Raw genomic sequence first — 23,845 nt, 5'->3', positions numbered from 1 at the left:
ACATTTCAATTTTGTAAAGAGACTTCTTTGCATTCAAACACCATTAAAATCACAAGTAATTAACTGCCAATATTAAAAAATACTTTGAAATACATGTAATCATGCCCTCGTTTTTTTCTATTTCGATCTCTCTTGGTTACATTTAAGTCACGTGTTCTTCTGTCATTCTTTTTCACCTTTAATTTATGCTTGTACTTTGTTATATTATCAACTGACAAAAAGTAAGAACCGTATAAATAAATAAAAATTTGTTTCTTTAAATCCGATCTTTTATGAACAAATACATCACTTTTAAACCGCAATAGAAGGTGTCAAAAATACTCGCCCTTTTTCAAGTTTGTCTCTAGGTTATTCCGTTATAGTACACTAACCAAATCTACTAACCGGTGGCCGGATACAGATTTTTGATTGATGTAACTTCATACTGTATTTTTGTTTGTCTGCCTGAAAAAAAGTGAACCATTGATATGCAAATTAAAATCTTTGCGTGTATGTTCATCCATGTCACAAAGAGATGATCGATATCGTCTTTACCGGCGTTTTCACCGATAAGTGTATGTTAGCATTATATTAGCAATACCGGATGGTTGTGTATGACTATAGGGAGCCAATGACATTCGGAAGATATAATTGAAACGACATGTGACGAACGCCTACCACTCAGTGAGGACCAGACAGTGTGTTGTCGTGGTTAGTCTATCTAAAGATCGCTCTTCATGTTTTATAGGGGTGTCAGAAAGTTCCAGCGGAGATGCTGTATGATAACTATCAAACATGCTTTAATCGTCTTCTTTGTGGGAATGTTTGTGGTGTTAACATCCGCATGGATGCTAAATACTGAAATACCAGCACCGTTAACTCCCGCACCTGTGATTGGAGCTCCGTTAATTGTTCCTAAACGGATCTTCTCCCGACCGGTAAGGTTTGACACGTGTGTAGTAAACATATGTTTGTGCATGCACTTATATGTATGTCTACTCTATAGATGTCTGGTGTTGTTTTAGTCCTATTATCGCGTGTCCACTCTTCCTTTGGTCAGCCGTTTTTCCCGTTCTTTGCAACGCTCATTGCAATATAATTATAAACTAACTTCACCATTTAGCTATTATTTGTCGAACAATTTCGGCAGTTGGTTGAAATCCGATATTTTACGTCATTTTATACAGTGTTCAGTTGTTTTGTTGTCAATTCTTTTTTTCTCAGTTTGAGAATGTTATATTACCTATGAGCCTAAAGTTAAATGACACCTGACGTTGATAAAGGAGAAGACGGTTATCCTTCTAGAACACTCGGACTAATTATCGTTGTACTTTTTTAAAGACAACATGTGATTTGTTCCATTGCTCATGTTTTACCAAAGAATTTATTGATTTTGAATTTGAAATGCTGTTTTGGGGACAAATCGATATGGCTGGTAGCAATGATTGGCACTAAAAGAGTTTTGTCATCTGTATAAATTGCAAAAGTTGGTCATTGGAATAATCATCAAAAAAATATCCACATAGCTGAGGACCAACCTAAAGCCTCGGAGGAATTCCCTTTAAAATATTTTTATAAATAGTGAACGCGTTTCCCATTTTTCAAGAAGAAACCATACCCATGACTATATCTGACTCTGTTACGTCCTCGTCAAATCCTGTGGATGTAGCGAACATTTTAATTATTTCGTTCAACAAAAATGGTAGTAATAAGCTGCCAGATGTCCAGTCCAACACTAGTATTACCGATCAATTGTGTGATGTTACGATCAAATGTACCGATGACCATAAAGCACTTTTATTAAACTTGATCGAACAATATAAACATTGAAAATGTAAAATGTGAAAAACTTTTGGGAGTGTCCATAGATGATTATCTCTCTTGGAACATTCATTTTACAAATGTCTGTAAAAAGATATCATGTCAAATTTTTCAGATGAAAAAGTTGAGACCCTTCTTGAGTCAGTCATCTTGTATGACCTTTTTTAACTGCTTTATTAACCCACATCTGAATTATTGCTCAACTGTTTGGGGTAACAGTTCAAAAAATACTATTGTAAAATTAGAACGCCTGCAAAAGAGAGCAGCCAGAATTATTTTAAAATTTGATTTTCCCACACCTTCCTGTGATATGTTCAAAAAACTAAATTGGTTGCCTTTTCACAAAATAATGTTATACAATCAAGTAGTTTTTATTTACAAGATACTTAACAATTTAGCTCCACAAAATTTGAATGATTTTACGTATATGTCTGATGTTCAGGGTAGAACTACAAGATTATCATCTACCAATGTGTTTTACTTGCCATGTCATAATACAGACATTTTTAGAAAATCTTTTAGATATCAGGGACCCCTTACATGGAATCTTTTACCAAGTCACATTACAAATTGTACTTCATTTTTAGAATTTTAGAGATCTGCAAAGCAAATTTACTTGAAATGATTTATGATTTCCTCCCTTATCCTCTATTTTATACATGTATCATTCTTAAAGCTGTAATTATTGTACATTTTTACCATATATTGTATCTTGACCATGTGCAAGATGAGCTTCATGCTCAATATGTTATCAAGAATAAATAAAGCCTTTATTATTATTATGTGGTAACAATAATATATCAGGCACCATTTTTAAAATCTGTTCATATGATCTGTGCTTTCCAATTTGTTATCTTTTTAATCATTCTCTCAGATGTGGCATTTTCCCAGAAATTAACAGAATGGTCAACAGCATGATTTTATGTCAAAAACATCAACCGTCACAAATCTAGCCTGTTTTACTGATTTTCTTTCAAAGGAATTTGAATTTCATGCCATATATACAATTTTTTCGAAGACATTTGACCAGGTTAGTCATACATTACTTTTACATAAAATAAAAGCATATGGGATTCAAGATAATTTTAAAAACTGGTTCTATACCTACCTATGAAAAAGGCAACACTGCATTTTGATAAACGGTGCAACTTCCAGTTGGTGCTATGTAACTTTCTGGGTTCCACAGGGTTCAATTTTTGGTCTAAAACTATTTTTACTTTTTATCAACGATCTGCTATCTGTTTAAAATATTCTTACACGTTAATGTTTGCTGATGATAGCGAGCTTTTTAAAGTCTGTTACGGAAGTTTCAGACTTTGCCAAGTTGACAGATATTTAACCTCATCATGGACACTTATAATTAGGCACTCTGTCAAATTTTAAGAAACAACAGTTTTAATTGTGTTTATTGCTGATATCTTATGATATCTGATGCTGTAACTGTATTATATAAACATAAATACATGTGTTTATCAATTCTTTTGTTGGACCCTATGGTCTGTTGAATTGAAATAAATAAATATATATGTATGCTTACGTTTTGACGAATAACCGTTCATAAGCCGTATGGCGTGTTAGGTCATGTTATACGCTCGCAGTATTTTAAAGATTAAAGAATTTTGGTGAGCTTTAGAAAAACCCGTACATATAGCTCCAAACAATTCTTCGTCGCCCCTGCTAGCTCGGTCACGAATGAATGATTCACCAAACGGGAATTGCTGACAATACCTCTTTTATATTTCTCGCGTACCTTTAATTCTTTAAGTTTGTGTATGAAGTTGAACGTCTCATAACATACCAGGTCTATGGAATATGGGTTTATACAAATGAAGTGTATAGTTACCCTGATTTTGAATGATTCGCTGTATTTTAAAAGTTAAATCAGATTATTATGCTAACAACAAGTAGACTCACATATGCATATATATATGCTAATAGGTCATATACATGCCCTTCACACGTACTATTAATTTATGAGTTTTTAATCTAAATAACACGATATCATTATTGCAGTTTATAAACCGTATGTTTTATTTCTTCACATACAAAGCAAAGCAAGTGTGAACGTGATTTTTCTGCACCCCCTTTACTTATTTGTTGTTTTTATCTCTCTCAGAAATGGGACTTCACACTAAAGAGGATATGTAGAAATCCACCAGCAGACTCTATACAGCAGGAAAACTTGACAATGGAACATCAGCTACCAAGCCATACACACCTTTGTTCGTTACCTGTTCCTCAAATAGAACGTACCTACGCATGGTAAACGTCATAAATGTCACATTTACTACCAGATTTGTTATACGTATACATCCAATTGAGAAAAATAGTTTGACGTTGACTATTGGTATTATTGAGACCGCTTATATTTCACGTTATATCATTTACACCCTGTACTGTCTCCACTTGAATTTGAAAGGTTGCCAGGTCCAAGTGTAAAGGAAAATTATATAATGAAAAGGTGGGATAATGTCGTTACTAAGAGAGGACATGAATCATGGTTCATTAAGTAGTCTATTAATTAAGCTGAAAAACAGTCCATTATAGCAGCTTAATTGGTTCATAATTTGTTTTAGTGTTTATTTGAATAGAACAAATTAGATTTGACACTTTAACGAATAAGATCATTTTGTTAACAGTAAACTGGAAAGAGGAGCAAAAATCAACCTGATTGAACTCTAAAAGTTTCAGGACATTTTAAAAGAATGTGACCTGCTGTTTTCAGCTACATGATCGTTAGAGGTGACTTATATAGAGTACACTGCAGACTCGTTGGGTTAGGGGTTGGGGTTGGGGAGGTCTTCTATGAACTCTTCTTGGGGAAACAGAAGAGATAACATTTTATTTGGGACATCTGTTTCCCTTCTTACATACTTTTTCTTTCTGTACTGTTAACCAAACCTCGGCACCGCTAGTTAGCCCACTGTTAGAATAATTTGACAGGGTGGAACATCACATGGACGCCAATATTTCAGTGAAAGGATGCTCTTATATGGGCCTTGAATGGATCCATCATTTGTGTAAAAAGTCTTCATAAGACCATAACTGTTGGGAGGATAAATTATCCTAAAAGGCAAACAATGTTTTTCAAATAAACATAAAAATAAAATAAAATAAATTGCTTATACTTACGATAATTTGATAATAAATAATTTGACAGGGTGGAACATCACATGGACGTCAATATTTCAGTGAGAGGATGCTCTTATATGGGCCTTGAATGGATCCATCATTTGTGTAAAAAGTCTTCATAAGACCATAACTGTTGGGAGGATAAACTATCCTAAAAGGCAAACAATGTTTTTCAAATAAACATAAAAATAAAATAAAATACATTGCTTATACTTACGATAATTACATTTGTTAAACTGGTAGCTAACCGCAGAGGAATAATATATTTGTACCTACTCAACGTGGTTGTTTCAATGAAGAGTGAGTTTACTTCTTTTATATTTATTAAAGGTATTTCAACAACATCCAGACTATCTGTGGTCACCTGAAGCGCTTTGGGAAGGTCAATGACGGCGGATGGGATGTTTGTTTGGAGAAGAACCTTGTACAAAAAAATAATTGTCTGGTGTATTCATTTGGGTTAGTGTTCATATGTGCTCTTTTTCGGGGGTCGGATTACCATCAGATTCCCGCAGTAACAATGATGTTCAGATTTAATTACGGCATGCATTTTAAATTACTGAGCGTTAAATCTTCAAGCTATAAGATCATAACAAAATTTTAATAAATCTAGTGTTTATTTTTATTACGTATTTCTTGACAAAGCTATCTCAACATAAATTATCTAGCTTTTAAAGAGGTGTTCATTGTAGAGGCAGCGACCTTCGCTATAGAAGTGTTGATCAACGAGAAATTAATGAGCCCTGACAGGTCTATATCATCTATAAAATATAATACCTTAACATCATGAATAATTGTATAGCACTGGAGATAAACAGTTCATGTGCTCCTTTAGACCTGAAGCAATCGAAGTCAATTTTTTTTAAATACATTTTCAATATATTTATGATAAACTGCACCACTCAGCAAGTATACCATTTTATGTCCTTCATTCCTCAACTGTTTGAAAACAATTTATTAACACGACTCAACACAAATTCTAACAGCAATCAGACGTCATCCGTTTAAACCGCGTTTAATTTGATTATAACTATCAATATATTTTAAACCCTCTTGAACTGATAAATACTGATACAATAATACCACATAATTACACTCACATTGAATAATAAATAGAGGATCTTACATGAGTGTCCATGTCATATCAATGTATTGAACGAGGTTAATAAATAATATGACATGGACACGAATGTAAGATTCTATTTATCACATAACATTCGTTATTTGAAGAAAATAAATATTCAGATATGATTATGTATTATCAGCTGACTATAAATAGGTCAAAACCAAAGTACTCTGATCAAAGTATTGTTGTTCTGCGTTATACAAAGTCGTGCCAGATTGATTTTTAAAAATAATGAAAAGTTTTAAATGTAATGACAATAATAATGATAAAATAAACATTTTAAATCCATTTTAAATAACAGTAAATGTATCATGTGGTAAAACGAATAAAAGCAGTACCTATAGTGGCGTAGGTATATGTTTTCACGGTTTTGACCAATCACAGCACCTGTAGGTTTTATTACACGTGTGTAATACCATATTTATGACATGGCCGTATGTCATAGTAACAAGGGTCAGTTATGTGATAAACAACATTATTTGGTTTAGATAAGTACCCAATACCTTTACTAACACTCATATTGTTCTGAAATATAAATCAAACATTGCTACATTACTACCCTCATGCTGATTGATAAAAGAACAGCATATAATCACATTCAAGTTTGGCTTAGGTGTTTTTTTTACAAATATTTTATTCCCTTAACCATTTTTTTCATAAATATGTATATACATATACTGCTTCGAAGCAGATATATATATATACATATATAAATATTTTGATAGGGGATGCCAGGGTTGGGGAGCCTTGGAGTCAGCCCCTGAACAATATGGTGTCCTCACGCAGGAGGGTTCTCATTCAATATCCATAAGTCAAACAATAAATAAATAAATAGGAAGGGCAATGGGAAAATAAAATATTTGCAAATAGAGTACAGGACAAGAACACAAAACATACTTCTTTCACACCCTAACAAATTCCATATACAACATAATATTACAAACAAGGATAAACATATAGCATGTCTAGTATACACAAAAAAACATAATACTCATACAAATACATCCACATATATACTCATACACACATACATATGTACATGAGACAGACAGACAGACAGACACACAGACAGACACACAGACAGACAGTACATACATACATGTATACATTGAGACAGACTTACAAACATTGAATCAGATGCATCATTATGCACGCATAATTTCAAGCAGTTAAGAAACAATAATAAATACACTGTGCAAACAGTGTCAGATGTACATATATATATATATACACATGTGTATGAATTTGATTATAAAATGAAGTATATGGACATATACTGACATCAATTTTAAAACCGGTTTCATACAGGTTTTTATGACCGCTAAAAAGGTAATTATAAAACAAAACAAACAAAAAACAGCACATACATCCACTCACACCATAACATACCGGATATATACAGTTTTATTTTTTTTATCAGATTACAGTATTACAGTATTTCACCACAAAATCAAGATAAAATTTAAATATTCATTTCAAGAGAAAGAGTATTAATTATATAAACAAAGATACAAAGATGTATAGATTGTGTTAACTTGTTTTTTCAATCTGTTAAAAAATATCTTTCCATTCAAACCATATTTGATAAAATGTTTTGTTGCGTAAATGTTTTGAGGCTGAATTTTTTTCGATGTTATATCGGAATGCTAGAAACTCAATCAAACCATCTAACCTGAGTCTGGTTTTTTTTTATTGATACAGTGTATATATAATATTTTGCATAAAGGATAATAAAGTTAATTGGTAAGGCAACATTTTCTGTCTCTACAAACAATACTGTTTCTAATCTAAAATCGATTAATTTATCTAAGTTGTGGTATATTTTGTTTTTCAAATCTTGCCAAAGTCTGAAAGAATGAGGACATTCCCAGAAAATATGTTCTATAGTTTCAGTTTCTGTGTTACACATATTACAAAGGTTATTATTCAAAACACCAATAGTTTTCAAGTAATTATTTAGTGGGAGAATGCGATTTTGTAACCAATACTGGAACCACTTTAGTGTTGTACCGTTGTACTTTTAAAAGGAATGCTATACAATCGTCGTTTCCAGTCTATGTTTCTAAAACTTTCTTTTGATTTCCATTTTATTTCAGCTGTATTCGCACATTTCTTTTTATTATTCAGGGTAACATACATGTCTTACAACCTTTATTGCTTTTCTTAATTACATTGATATGGTGTGGTATAAATGGTCTTTCAACAATGTTTTCAGCAGTTAAATTAAAGTTAAATTGTCTATATCTTTGCTTAATTGATTGGCATATACTTTGATCAATTTTGGTCTTATTTTTTTTTTATCAAAATCTGATATGTTGATGGTGGGAAAATGTTCTGCTTCAAAAATATTTGTCCAAATTTATCATTATTCTTAAGTAATCTTCTTATACATGAAGACTTAAGGCTCTTTATAAAACTCCTGATATTAATCATTTTCAGACCTCCATTTTCATAGCTTTTGACTATAGTGTCTCTCTTAATTTTGTCGACTGGTGATTGCCAAATAAAATTGAAAAAAGTAGTGTTCAACTGTTGAATAAAATTATTGTCGGGTGTAGGAACAGATATGAATAGATGATTAAATTTTGGTATAATGATTGATTTTAATACAACTATCCGACCAAGAGGTGTTAAAATTCTGCGTGACCACTGGTTTATACTTTTATTAACTGTGGTATAATTCAAATTACAACCTCATCTAGATTAACTGAAAAATAAACCCCTAGCATATTAAATTTTGTTTCTCCCCATTTTAGTTTCCATCTATGATGGTAAACGTCTGCACTGAATTTCTTGCTGCCAATTCAAATCAACTTGGTTTTATCATTATTTACTTTTAGTCCCGATATTTTACCAAAGCAATCTAAAACATTCAGTGCTTCGTTGAATGAGTTTCTAGATCCATCTTCAATTATTGAGGTATCATCTACAAACTGTGAGAGCTTATGATCTTTCTGTTGGATTGTAATGCCCTTGATATTTTTATTGTTTTTTTATAAGAATAGCCAATATTTCAACTACAAGTAAAAATAGATATGGGGAGACAGGATCCTCTTGGCGACAACCCCTTTGTATATCAAAAAAGATTGACAGTATACAATTTTGGCTTATTGCAGAGTAGGTATTTTTGTATAATGTTTTTATCCATTCTCTAATGCTTTCACCAAAATTAAAAAAATCAACTACTTTGTATAAAAAATTCCATGAAACTGAATCAAAGGCTTTTTCGAAATCTATAAATATTAAAAGTCCTGGTATGTTGTTTATTTCAGTAAAATTCATAATGTCGTAAATAAGTCTGGTGTTTTCCCCAATATATCTTCCACTTGAAAAACCTGTTTGTGTGTCTGAAATAATAAAATTAAGAACCGTTTTTAGTCTGTTGGCTATACAAGCTGAAGCAAGTTTATATATAACATTTAATAAAGTAATAGGCCTCCAATTTTTAATAAAATGTCTAACTTTATCTCCTTTTGGAATAGAGGTGATAATACCCTGTCTTTGGGTAATGGATAACCCCCCCTTATTATAACCAAAATCCAATGCTCTGATAATAAAATATTTAAAATTATTCCAAAAAAAAAAAAAAAACCAGTAGTAAAACCATCAGAACCGGGGGATTTACAGTTTTTCATATTTTTTAATGCAAATAGTAATTCTGTTTCTGATAATTCGTCTTCAAAATTTACACGTTGATTGTCTGTTAATTTTACATATTCTAAACCATCTAAAAGGCTGTCTAAATCAACATCTTCAATATTATCCGCATGGTCAGCATATAATTGTTTGTAGAAGTTTTGTATTTCCCTAAGAATTTCATCTTGACTAGTTATGATTTCCCCATTTTCTTTTTCAACTTTAACAATAGTTTTATTAACATAATTGTGTGTTTCTAAGTTGCAAAAATATTTTGATGGTTTTTCCCCTTCTTCCAGCCAAGTTACTTTTGATCTTATCATATGCCCTTTCATTTTTATTTTTCTAATATTCTCTAGCTCGTTTGTTTTCTGTTCGTATTCATCTAAATTAGTAGCCAATGTATTATTTTCTTCTAATTTTCCTAGATCAGATATTAGTACTTTTTCCCTTTTGTCCCGTTCTTTTTTTTTTACAAAGTTATTTAATTTAATTTCTAGTGATATTATAGAATGGTCTGATCTGTAACCAACAAAAATATTAACCTTCTCAATATAGTTTAAAATATTTTCTGAGGTGAGGAAGAAGTCCAAGCTAGCTTGTTTTATATAGTTTTTCTTCGGCCATTTATATCTTTTATAAGTAGGATAAAAAATTCTAAATGGGTCAATTAAATTTATTTCCTCAATCAGTTTAAGAAGTCTTGTACGGGCATTTGGGTTGTTTATATTTACATAATTGTTTGTGTCTTTTTCCTGATCTAAAACCAAGTTGAAGTCACCACAAATTATGCAACAAGGATTGCTAAAATTAATAATCTGCTTATATATTTTTTTTCATAAAAATCTGGATCATCTTTATTGGGACCATATAAATTAATTAATGAAAATCTATCTTTTTCAATGCTTATATCAAGGGCTATTACATTTCCTTCTGTGTCTTTCCATTTACTGTGAATCTCAAATTCAAAATTATTATTAAAAAATATGCAAACTCCCCTTGAATTGTTTCTGTGAGAGCTAAAATAGCTATTTCCCTTTCCTGTTCTTTTGTAAAATGTGTGTCTTGAAGACATATAATCTTTATAGTACTTTTTTAAATAATTAAATATATCTTTTCTTTTCTCCTTCTGCCCTAAGCCTCTACAGTTTGCAGATGCTATTTTAATGTTATTTGACATTACCATAAAAAATATCTACTATTATTGGTTCTCTCAGAAGTTGAGTAGATTTCAGTTGAAAAAATAAGTTAAATAAAAAATGAAATGCATTTAAAAAATGGGTAGTTAAACTGCAGATCTCGGGTACAATACATACACATTCACTTACATTTCTATCAGGTAGACACATATACATCACATACACTACACATATGCTTACACTAGACACTGATGATAAACAAACAAATAGAATTAACATCAATACGTTAATACTATACATGAACAAAGGCAAGGTAATTGACTGTACATTTCCGCAAGACTGTATCTATCTCACAACTCATTCGTCACAAGCCTGATTTATCTGATGTAAAGGACACAGGAGGTCGCTTCGCTATTCCATATGCGATAAAAAAAAACACCCTGGAAACAGTGTTATATTACAACCATAGTTATCTGTATTATTGTTAATATATCAATAAATGTGATTTAAATGTCTGAAACACGCATATGCCATATATTTTCTCTGTGTCGTAAAATATCAGCCCCAAATATCTGAACAATAACAAAGGTCATCTCACTTGTATCTTTTCAGAATTGATTTCGACTTCAGTTTTGACGATCAAATCTCTGAAGAGTGGGGATGCACGGTTCATTCGTTCGACCCGAGGTAGAGATTAGCTCAACTTTTTTTTCCATTTATCTTTATTTTTTTTTACTTTATAATCTAAATGATAAAATATCGGATATAGTCAAGCATCCCAAATATAGCTACAACAAGCCCGTTGCCTCACTTTACAACCTTTTTTTCTTTTTAAAATTGTTCGGTAATTCTGCAACTTCGGTTTTGCATGTGTATGTGACTGGATGTTTGAGGCCTGACGTTTACATATCCAACAATAGCTTTTGTTTTTTTAAAGGTGATTTCTTACTGAGTATTTCTAGTGAATATTTAAAATATGGTTAGAGTTATTGATTTCTGTTTTGAAGCATGAACACACCCAGCTATCGACGGAGCTCCAAAGTGTTTTTTCACAACATTGGACTGTCGAATTTTAATGGGACAACACCGGACGCCAATTGGACAATGTTGACATTCCAGGGACTGAGACAAAGACTTCACCACCAGAAGGTAAATAATGAGTTCGTGGCGAATAGCTTACTTGAGAAAATAGATATTAACACCGTCTGTTCTAAACTCTATATTATGTATCACTACTGATCATAAATAAGGACCTTCAACAGAAACGTCAAACCTCTGGAAGTGTTAAGGTAACCTGTATAAAATTTGTCAGTATTGGGGTTCTGTAAGAACCAATATGTTTGTAACGTACGATGTCATATAATACAATAAATGTATAATACAAGTGCTGGTTTAGGTATTAAGGTTTAATTTATTTTACCCTCTGCTTCAGAAATGTTTTAATTTTTATTACAATGTATGCAATATAAGTGACATTTTAGTTAAAAGGTTACTTTATACTTTGTTCGATTAGTTATAGTCAATATATCAAAATGTTTTAAACAATCAATCATTAAAAACCTTTAAATATGCTACATAATTTTAAATATAACATCAATCAGTTCAGAGTTCAATTTTGTTGTATTGGCATTACAAAACACCAAACTGTAATTTTTTTCACGTTCGGAGGTCCAAACAATTAAAAATAAACACGTCTTTGAAATACTACGTGTAACTTGATATACATTTATTGAAATCCCCAAGATTTATTCAATATTGGTACTGAAACATTTGATGTACCTAGAGCAAACAGCGGTTCACAAGGGGTCTTTTGGGAAAGATTTAATTAGCTGGGGTCCAGTTATATGTATAATTGATTTGCTGAAGAAATGTGTGCATTACTGGTTTAGATAAGGCTTCAGAATTATTGAACCCGAAATGTTATGGTCTCTATAATCAATCTGTTTAAAGATTGAAACATTTTTAATAAATTATTATTAATTAATAATCACTAATTTACCATCAATTAACGTGACTCGTATAAATTAAACTAAATGGTTAGCTGCCTTTTATAACTTCTTCCCAATACAATATATAATAAGTATAGGCTTTTTGAAATTCGAGCAATTTAGTCTAAACGATGTTTAAAATCAGTGTTGACTTTTGCCACTATTGTTTTTATAAATTTGAACATTTTGTACGTTTAAAAGAAAAACCAGTTTTGTTTGGCAATTGATCATACAATGCACTTTGTTGTGCAGTTTTTGAAATGTATTATTCTCAGCTTATTATATAATTTTAAATTTTGACTAGTTTTCGAACAGTTATTTACTAGCTTATTTATTTATTTATTTCCAACTCAACAGACCCAAGGGTCAACTAACAGAATGGATAACAACATTACAACACAAGTATAAAATATCACAGTCAGTTATGCATGTAACACAGACTAAAAGATACTCATATGTAAAACAAAAGGAATTAGTGATAGCAAATATTTTTTAATCGTACTTTGAACTCGGCGAGAGAGGAACAAATCATATCACAGTCTGGTGCAAAATCAAGATAGTAAAAATTACATTGAATCCTGTTTAAAATACTATACTTTCTAACGTTTATTCTACTTCTCTGGCAGTAAAACTAGTTAAAACGAATTGATCGTAGATTACGACCAGGGACCAAACAAAACATTTGCTTGACTAAATATGGACAATCAATAGCACTATTAACACATTTGTAAAGAAATACACAGTCTATAAATGCCCGCCTATGTTCGAGGCTAGGAAGATTAAAATGCCTACAAGTGTCAGCGTAAGACATGGAATTGTTGTCAACGTGTGCCTTAAAACATAAAAAATTCAAAAACTGGACAACTTCGACCTGGTGAATTGAAGATGTTTGGTAAGGAGACCAGATCTGACAACAGTATTCTAACTGACTCCTGACAAGACTTATATATAGAGACCTTAAAACAGGTATTTGTTCAAAACTTTTACATGTACGTTTTATAAAACCGAGCATTCGCATTGATTTGGAAACAGTACGTCTATTGTGGGTACTAAAACTCATTGAAGAGGTCAGCCAAACAACAAGATCTTTCACACACCATTCATTTTTCAGGTTGTCACCGTTCATAGTGTAATTAAAATTCATACATTTCTTCTTGTTTGTAAAAATCACATGGCAGCACTTCTTCACATTCACTTTCAATTTCCACACAGTGCACCAATCATACACTTTATCTATATCGCTCTGTAGCTGCTCACACTCAGACAACGTCCTTACACACTTACAAAATTTGCTGTCGTCGGCAAACATAAGAGTTTTATAAAAAGTCACAATAGATGGCAGTTCATTGATAAAAATAAGGAAAAGTTTAGGTCCAAGTATCGAACCTTGAGGCACACCGGAAGTTACATCACACCAACCGGATGTTGCCCCATTGACTGTAACATGCTGGAATCTGTCTTTCAAATAAGTAGTAAACCAATCTAAAATGCTACCTTCTACACCATACAATTTTAACTTATGAAATAAAAATCTGTGGTTTACTTTGTCAAATGCCTTTGAAAAATCAGTATATACAGCATGTAATTCTACTTTTTTTTCAAAGGCTTTGGAAATCTGATCAGTGAAACATGCAAGGTTTGAAACAGTAGACCTTTTTGGCATAAAACTATGTTGCTCATCGCAGTGTTGTGCAAGGAAAAAGACCTTAATAGATCAATTACAGGAACTGGAAAATGAGAATAATGTAGACTTAGACAAGTTACTTGAGAAAAAAGGAATTGGAAAAGATTAGAGTACATAGGATAAAAGGGAGTATAATACGTGCAAAAGCCTTTTGGATTGATGAGAGTGAAAAACCTACCAATTATTTTTTTAATTTAGAAAATAGACAAAAGTTACAACGGGAGAATGGGGAATTTCTAACTAAACTAGTAGATGTATTAAATGAGGTGAAATTTTCTTATGAACAATTGTATTCTATTGATAATGAAGTCGATGACATAGATCTGGATGAATTTTTAGAAGATTTTGATGTTCCAAGATTAGATGTTGAAGAAGCGGTCAGTTTGGAAGGTATTATTACACTTAAAGAAGCATCTGAAGCACTAAAGAATATGAAAAGAATAAGAGCCCAGGCTCAGATGGATTCACATCGGATTTTTTTTAAATGTTTTTGAAATCAGTTAGGTAATTTTGTGGTTAGGGCATTAAATTATGTTTTTTTCAAACGGTCAGATGTCTAATACACAAAATTGCTTCTGGATCAATAACAAGTAGATTCAAATTAGTTTTACAAAAAATTATAAACTCTTATCAAACAGGATTTATATCAGGACGTTATGTAGGAGAAAATACTCGCCTGGTTTATGACATTATGCAATATACAGAGAAAAATGATATCCCTGGAATGTTATTAATGGTTGATTTTGAAAAGGCTTTCGTTTCTGTCACTTGGAAATTCATAGACGAAGTACTTAGATATTTTGGATTTGGAAACGATATCAGGAATTGGGTTAAAATTTTACACTGTAATTCAAGTTCTGCTATAAACCAGGGGGGTAATTTATCAGCATTTTTCAAAATAAATGGTGGTTGTCGTCAAGGAGATCCCATCGCTCCATATATTTTTATACTATGTGAAGAAGTATTAGCAATCCGCCTTAGAAACAATAAGAGTATAACTGGTATAAAGGTTAATAACTGTCCCATCTTAAACTCTAAGTATGCAGATGACACTTCTCTGGTATTAGATGGTTCTGAAAAAACCACTGAAAGGGGCGGTTGATGAACTAAATATTTATGCAAAAATATCTGGTCTTAAAGTAAATGTAGGTAAAACTGAAGTTGTCTGGATAGGCAGTAAAATATACAGCAATGATGTTCTCCTTCCAAATATGAATCTTAGATGGGGAGTTAATAAATTTACTCTTCTTGGGATAGATTTCCATGTAGATCTTTACAAAATACCTAAAATGAACTTTGATAAAAAAAAAAGTTAAACTTAAAGCTCTTATTAAGAGCTGGAGTAGAAGGTTGCTCACACCTATTGGTAGAATTAATATCATTAAATCTTTATTAATTTCTCAGATGAATCATCTGTTTATTTCCTTACCTTATCCATCTGAAATTTTTATAAAACAGCTCAATTCTGTTCTTTTCAATTTTTTATGGAATAGCAAAACTGATAAGATTAAACGAGACATAATAATTCAAAATTATCAATAAGGTGGGCTAAAAATGGTTAATTTAATGTCTTTTATTGAAGCTCTGAAAATAAGTTGGATAAGAACGTTTTTTAAATCAGAAGGTAAATGGGTAAGCATTTTAAAATCTTGTGTAAATCCTCATATCTTGGCTAACTCAGGAAACGAGTACTTAAAATACAATTCAAGGAAATTGCAAAAATGTGTTTTGGAAAGAAGTGTTTAGGGCATGGTATAAATTAAGAGCAAAAGAGGAGCTGTTTAAAAATGAGAATTTTGCCCTACTTAAGACACCCTTAAGGTATAACAAAAATATTTCTGTTGGGAATTAAGTTGTTTTTTATCGTAAGTGGTTTAAAAATGGGATTATGATAATTAATGATTTGTTGAAAAACAACACAGACTACTCTTTCTTGTCTTTTAAGGAATTTTGTGATCTACATGGTACAATAACTAATTATGCAGAATATCATGGCTTGATAACAAGCATAAAGAATTATCTGAAACAACTTAATTTGCCAAATAAAAATGTGATATACCTAATTATACCGTTACATCTTGTAATAATTTTAAAGAAGAAAAAGGGTTCTCAAGACTTCTATAATATACTTATCAGAAATAATGCATCAATAACTGCTCAAACAAAATGGGGGACTATATTCGACTATAATCAGGAAACTTGGGGGAAAATATATGCTATTCCTTTCAGGGTAACAAAAAATACAAAATTGCTATGTTTGCAATTTAGAATTAATCATTATATTTTAACAACCAATTCTTATTTATACAAAATTGGACTTGTAAATAACCCACACTGTGTTTTTTGTTTCATAGAAAGGGAGACAATTACCCACGTTTAATGGGAATGCAGGGAAGTACAAAAAATTCTGAGCAATTTTGAAAGTCTTTTAAGTGCTCTCACTATTCCTTTCTCACTAAATAAAGAATCAATGATCTTTGGTTTTATCAACCAAACTGGAATTTATACCAGAATTGATAATGAAATTACTCTGTTCATAAAACAATATATATACAAAACCAGATGTTTTCATAAGTCACTTAATGTGACTGCTTTAGTCAATTCGATAACTGTAAGGTTCAGAAATATATTGCTCGTGGTAAAGGAGAACATTGTCTTAGAAGATTTACTTCTGAATGGGAAAAATGGTTAAAATTAGTAGAGCTTGACCTCATCTAACCCTGAGTCTTATGACTATTTATATTAAGTTAGTAGGTGTTACTCTCTTGCTTACTCCAACCCTCCTATTTATGTTTACAAGCAGGTCTCTATTCAATTAGAATAAGTAGCAATGACTGCTGATGCCGGTATACATGTACAGTATAAGTCAGATTTGTGATATGTGAACGATGCAGGCTGAGCCAACTTATTACTATCTTTCTTTGATGGTTACATACAGGAACAAATGTACTTTAAAAAACAAAATATTGACAAATACTCACAGCAGTTATTTATTTTCTTCTCAAATTTGGCAGTCTGATCTCGATCTCTCTCTCTCGTTCTAGTTCGTAGGTCGTCTCAAAGCGGTTCACAAATTATTATCCGCTATCTGATGATGAGGATGAGGATGAGGATGATGATAATTTCAATAGTTGATATGTGTGAATGTGTGGATGTGTGTTGATGTGATGTTCTGTATAATGTACATATTCTGCAAATCTTGAAAAATTAAAAAAATATTTAAAAAAAAAAATAATGCTCATCGCAGATAAGCGGATTTATAAAATTGGAAAAATGTACGTCAACCAGTTTTTCGAAAATTTTAGATATAATTGGTAGTAAAGATACTTGTCTGTAATTAGAGAGTTCATTACATTTACCAGATTTAAAAATGGGAATAACATTAGCCCTTTTAAAAATACTTGGAAAGATACCATCGTTCAATGAACGGTTGAAAATGTTACACAGTGGTACACATAACTCATCAGCACACCCTTTAAAAACTACGCCAGATATATTGTCGTAGCCACAAGCTTTTTTTACATCTACTTGTGTAAGTGCCTTCTGAACATCAGTTCAATTCAAAACAATTGTGCTTAGCGGGCAGTCAAATTTATTTTTTGCTTATATTTGAGGAAGATCACAATCGTCGTCCATACAGAATACACTTTTGAAGAAGGAGTTAAACATAACTGCTGTTTCAACATTATTGGAAGACGACGATGAACAGTCCGAAACCGAGTCCGGGACAGTCCCCTCCTTCCGCTCTCCTTTCACAAATCCCCAAAAACGTTTGGGATTGTCTTTTACAGAATGTTCAACATAGGTGATATAATATTGATTAAGACACATAATAGCATTCTATTTCATTTTCAAACAGACTATTTTAATTCGTATGACATATTTGTTTGAAACAGTGAAGGAGATTATTTTAAATCATAGGGATGTCGGGATGATGTTCCTTTTTTTTTTCTCTCCTGAAACTTGTAACGCTATCGCAAACAACAAAACCATTATTTAATTAATAAAAGTAACATGTTCATTGGCCAATTCGAAAACCTCACCTCTATTACAGTTTAATTTAATTTCTGTATATCCTTTTTTCGACAGGAAACGTTATAAACATTTTGGCACTATATGTTTCAAAACGTTCTCATCATGTTTGTCTTTTTCAAGGGGCGATGGTGATTTTACAGTGGTAGTACAAAACTTTTAAAACAATGTTGTTTAGTAGGTATACTTTAGTGTGTAGTGTTTTTACATTGGGGTTACTGTGTAGCACGGTGGTTCTACAGTGGTCGAACCTTGCTTTTACAATGCCTTGTATGCTGGTCGTTCGGTGGTTTAACAGCTTGTGCACTGTAATTTTAATGTTTTTCTACGTATGAAGTTGAATGAAACGCTTTATAATAATACTGTTTCTGACTATTTGTTTTCTTTCATTTTATGAAGCATGGTTCTCTTGACTTCAATGTTCATTTGTTTTATACAGGTCCTTCCAGATGTCATCAAGATGGACATAGAAGATTGGGAATGGCATGTTATACCGGAAATGTTGTCATCCAAATCTCTGAACGGCATAAAACAGTTTCTGGTGGAATTTCACTTCTCCAACATACCAGAAGCGGATTCAGAAGGCTTTTGGATATCAAAATTATTTCTTATAAAAGAAATATACGCAATGGGATTTCGAATGACTTGGGCGACAAGGAACCTACTGAATGTTTGGAGGTCTCGTGTTACAGGAAAAGACATCATTGGTTGCTTCGAAGTGACGTTTATACGGCGATTGTGAGAAAATGGAGATATGCTTTTTAACCATTGCTTATCATAAATAAGAGTGACCTATGTTTCATCGTGGCTAGACGGTCACTCTTTACGCTAAGACTTTAAAAAGGAAAGCACATACAATGTGTTGATGTTCAAAACATAAATAGTACTCCCAGTATTCGGAATTATTCTCCAAGGATCATCATTCAGTTGACGAAATTATCATCGACATTGTATTGCATAAATGTATATTTTTACTAATTGAAGTGATAAGTGCGTTCAGTGGGTGCCATTTAAACACTTCTTTTGTAAAACAGTTTATCTGATTGGTTTGAAAAAAATATTGCTCAGGGGCTTAATCGAAGTGACTCTTTTATATTTTCGCATTTCGTCACAGGGACTTGGGAATTAATGACACACTTCTGTGACTGAAATACATGGAGAAATCGGTTAAAACCCCGTGAAATTTTACAAAGCCATGAAATTCCTATGAAAAAAAGGACTTTTTCTCTATTGCTGGCATTAGAGAAAGAAAAAAAATATAATTCAAAATATAATATAATCTAAAATACAACCCCGTAGATTTAAGAGCATACTTCATTTAACACCCGAGATTGATTATATGTGACACATTATATATACAAAGGGGCAATTACATACAACAGGACAATTCAACATAACAAAATTTATGAGGACAGTTTTGGACTAGGCAAACATTTAACGGGACAAAATTTATCATAATACAAATCAATTAGGACAATTTTAGACTCGACAAACATGTACCTGGACAACATGTAACACAATACACATCAATTAGGACAATTCTGGTCTCGACAAACATGCACCTGGGCAACATTTAACACAATACACATCAATTAGGACAATTCTGGACTCGACAAGCATGCACCCGGGCAACATTTAACACAATACACATCAATTAGGACAATTCTGGTCTCGACAAACATGTACCTGCACAATATGTTACACGGTACACATCAATTAGGACAATTCTGGTCTCGAAAAAACATGTACCTGGACAATATTTTTAACACAATACACATCAATTAGTTCATATTTAAGTATTTATCAGTCTGAACGGAACTTTATAATCATTGCATTTAAAGCGAAAGATTCCAATTCAGTAACAATTTAAGCTGCTGAAGAATACGTTTTGTGTAACTCTTTATTACATACACTGATGTACATATCTAACTAAACAATCAATAACATTTCTGTATCAAATTTTACCAGATAACAGTACACAACAGTATTATTGTGCTGAAAATCGCAGTCAGTTTGGCAAGTATGACGCCACTAAAATATTGTCGTCATTGTTATTCTGAAATGCAATAGATAGACCATTTAATGGTTTTCGTTGGCAGAACAGAGATATATTCACACGTGCCTCGCAATCTTGTAAAACAAATATTGCTTTTCTGCCATAACCGTGAAATAAACATAGCATTCAACAAAAATCCATTAAATATCCTCTATAAATCTATAAAGTACATTTACACTTCAAAACATAATTTAGATATGCTTTTTAAGATATTTTATATAACATATAATAAATATTGCATATTTTAAGAGACATCATACATAATATAAGTTAAATATTGTATAGTTAAAAATTATACGAGCCTTTCATATTCATAGTATACCAATAGGGTTCATAAATGTTGATATGGTTTGCCATGTGATAGGGTTTACACAGATACAGCATATACTTATACTGTTGGCATCTCATCGTATTGCTTTTATCGTAGACCTGTGTAACAAGTTCTGCCTATAGGTTTTGGTATAGATAATTAAGATAATTAACTTAGTCATTCCTTTTGTTTTAATGTTTCTTGTAATTGTTGCTGTCTTGTAGCGATAGTGATGTTCTGTTGTGTAAATGGCCATTGTGATGTAACGAAATGTGGCCTTGGGCGTTGACGAGGGGTCATTTGCAACATGGTCAATTAACGCTGTGTCCTTGTGTGTTGTCAGTGTCGTTTTAATTGTGTTGACGCTTCGGTGTATTTTGCCATTTGTCTTGTCGCTGTGGTGGTCCTTGTGCCTTGACTGTGTGATATGCCTAATATGTCTGACTTAATGAAGCTAGTTTCCTAATCGTCATACATAAAAAAGCTTGTTTGATTCTTTTATGCTTCTATCATAGCAGTTACATTGTACAGGCCGACACGAACAGGAAACACTGACAGGAAACAACAACAAAAGAAAAGACACAGTGAAGACCCAATCATTCTTCCACATGCGATCTAATCACGTGTGCTTGCGACCAGTGGTGTTTATCTTGCTTAAAACATCCTCCAAAAAAGTTGTAACAAAGAACTTTTGCGTGCCATTTTTAATAGTTTGTTATCTATAAACGGATAGTTTTAGTGTATTGTATTTTACCGCGTTATATTGTGTATGATTAGTCATACCTGCATAGAAAAAATACTTTCATGATTTTTCCCCATTTATATGTATTTGTTGTGTGATACTATATAACACTTAAACAATAACTGATTGGTTGAGTTTTGATATTGATACGAACCCTCCTCGTTAATGTAATGTATAGCATTTAGTCAGTGCGTGCTTTTACACTGATAAACATAAAATCATGTTTATGTGTCAACAATATTAACATAAGTGTCGATTATTAAATATTACATGTTTACAACTTTGTACATAATGTGCGAGACATATCAATACAAATTAATTGGAAACCAAAATATTTTATTGAAATAAAAGCGCATTTTCTGATGTTGAACTAGGAAATGAATTCGGTAATAATGATACCATATATCAAACATATTTTTATTCTGGTGTTATAAGATACGAGTGACTTCCCTTTAATTCCAAAATAAAAATGTGTTATTCCTTTTACGAATGTAAAAATAATACAGAAGTGTGCAGTATTCTATTATCGGTTTAACTCTAACTCATTACTATAAGTAGATGTACTTCACCTGATGGGTATTCTTTGTTTCAGATATTGTTTTGCTTTCACCTTACTGAATTACGTTAATAAACGATATTTGATTTGATCCTTCCGTATGTATTCCTTTATTCAGACAAAGCTTAAGGGGCACTTCTGTATCTTCTCATTTTTTACACAGTTACTAAAACGTAAATGTCACTGAAAAGAGATAAGGTTGCCGTAATGATAATCTGTATTAAGGGTATGTTTTAGATTTTAATCGCGGTAACTTTCATAGCAAACGTAGGGTCGCAGGGACACCCAGGCCATGTCAAATTAATAGGATCGGTCGATAGATTGTTGATATTTGTACAAAAAACACTAAAATTTTCGATAGATTTATTACTTATAATTAGGGTTAGCGCCGCAGTTAAAAAATAACAGAAATAAAAAAAAATAAAAAAAAAATAAAAGTCAGGGAGCAGTAAAAAATAATCTTCAAAATACTTGAGAAGCATTTGTTATATTGCGGTTTACCGACGAGTTGTTTATATAGCTCTAGTTAGTTAATTTTCAATAGTATTGTTTTGAACAATTGCCATGTATGGCATCACAATGCAAGCGCAAATCATTGGATGTCATGCATAAATGATGACCATTGAGATCTCGTTTACTTTGTTACCAACATTTAAATCTCGTTTAGGTTGTATTAACTCCTATTCAAACATAGAGGAGTTATACAGACAGACCTGGAGAGTGGGTTAAACAGACAATGGGTGTAAAACGCTGATCGATTCTGATAGTTAAACATGTAGAAATGCATCTTCGATATCCAGGGGTTACGCTCACTTTCGCTCTGAGCGTAACCCCTGGATATCGAGAATGGTAGAAATGAGAAGAAAAAAAATGAAAATCTAAGGATAAAAAATAAGTTTAGCTACTGGTTCGACAAATCCATAAAACTTTGAAAGATATATTTGTAAACAGTAAAACATGGTTTTCACGTGATTAAATAAGCAGTGCTTGTACAGTAGATTTACAGTTTGTGTATGTATAAACTTGGCGAGGTCTCAGTGTTATATGTGAATTGAATGAAACGGTAAATAGATATAACATTGTTTATGGTCATTATTTTTTTATTTTAATGGAGCATTTTCGTCTTAACTTCAATGTCCATTTTTATACATGTCCTTCCAGATGTCATCAAGATGGACATAGAAAATTGGGAATGGCATGTTATACCGGAAATGTTGTCCTCTAAATCTCTGAACGGCATAAAACAGCTTCAGGTGGAATTTCACTTCTCCTGCATACCAGTAGCAAATTCAGAAGGCTTTTGGATATCAAAATTCTTTCTTATAAAAGAAATATACGCAATGGGATTTCGAATGACTTGGGCGGCAAGGAACCTACTGAATAAGACATCTACGGAGATTTTTACAGTTTTCTATCATCTCTCTTGCCTTCTATTTTGTCTTTAGCGCTGAATTCGGATAAACAATTGTTTAAATATTAGAACAACGTAGTCAAAGATAACTTGCTAATGAATTTAGTTAAATAGTGAATACATCCGAACTCCGATATTGTTGTTATTTAATCTGAAATAGTGACTTTTCTTTAGTATGATGTTTGATTTTATTCTTCCTTTATATTCCGTACGAAGGGAGGCTACTCCAGCTA

At 32.1% G+C, this 23,845-nt stretch overlaps 1 protein-coding gene across 1 annotated transcript; it reads left to right on the top strand.

The window, feature by feature from the left end:
• The first annotated feature begins 635 nt into the window (after window positions 1–635).
• On the top strand, window positions 636–22,292 carry LOC110446273 (methyltransferase-like protein 24). The gene is made up of 6 exons (XM_021491336.1): window positions 636–917; window positions 3,917–4,062; window positions 5,263–5,391; window positions 11,446–11,520; window positions 11,841–11,982; window positions 18,977–22,292. The coding sequence occupies exons 1-6, from the start codon at window positions 717–719 to the stop codon at window positions 19,277–19,279; spliced, it is 996 nt and encodes a 331-aa protein (XP_021347011.1). The 5' UTR covers window positions 636–716; the 3' UTR covers window positions 19,280–22,292.
• Window positions 22,293–23,845: the final 1,553 nt, after the last annotated feature.

The sequence above is a fragment of the Mizuhopecten yessoensis genome, unplaced genomic scaffold (genome assembly GCF_002113885.1).
Source record: "Mizuhopecten yessoensis strain PY_sf001 unplaced genomic scaffold, ASM211388v2 scaffold2671, whole genome shotgun sequence".
Taxonomy (NCBI): domain Eukaryota; kingdom Metazoa; phylum Mollusca; class Bivalvia; order Pectinida; family Pectinidae; genus Mizuhopecten; species Mizuhopecten yessoensis.
Note: the sequence above shows the minus strand (reverse complement) of the source record. Positions and strands in the feature narration are given on the sequence as shown.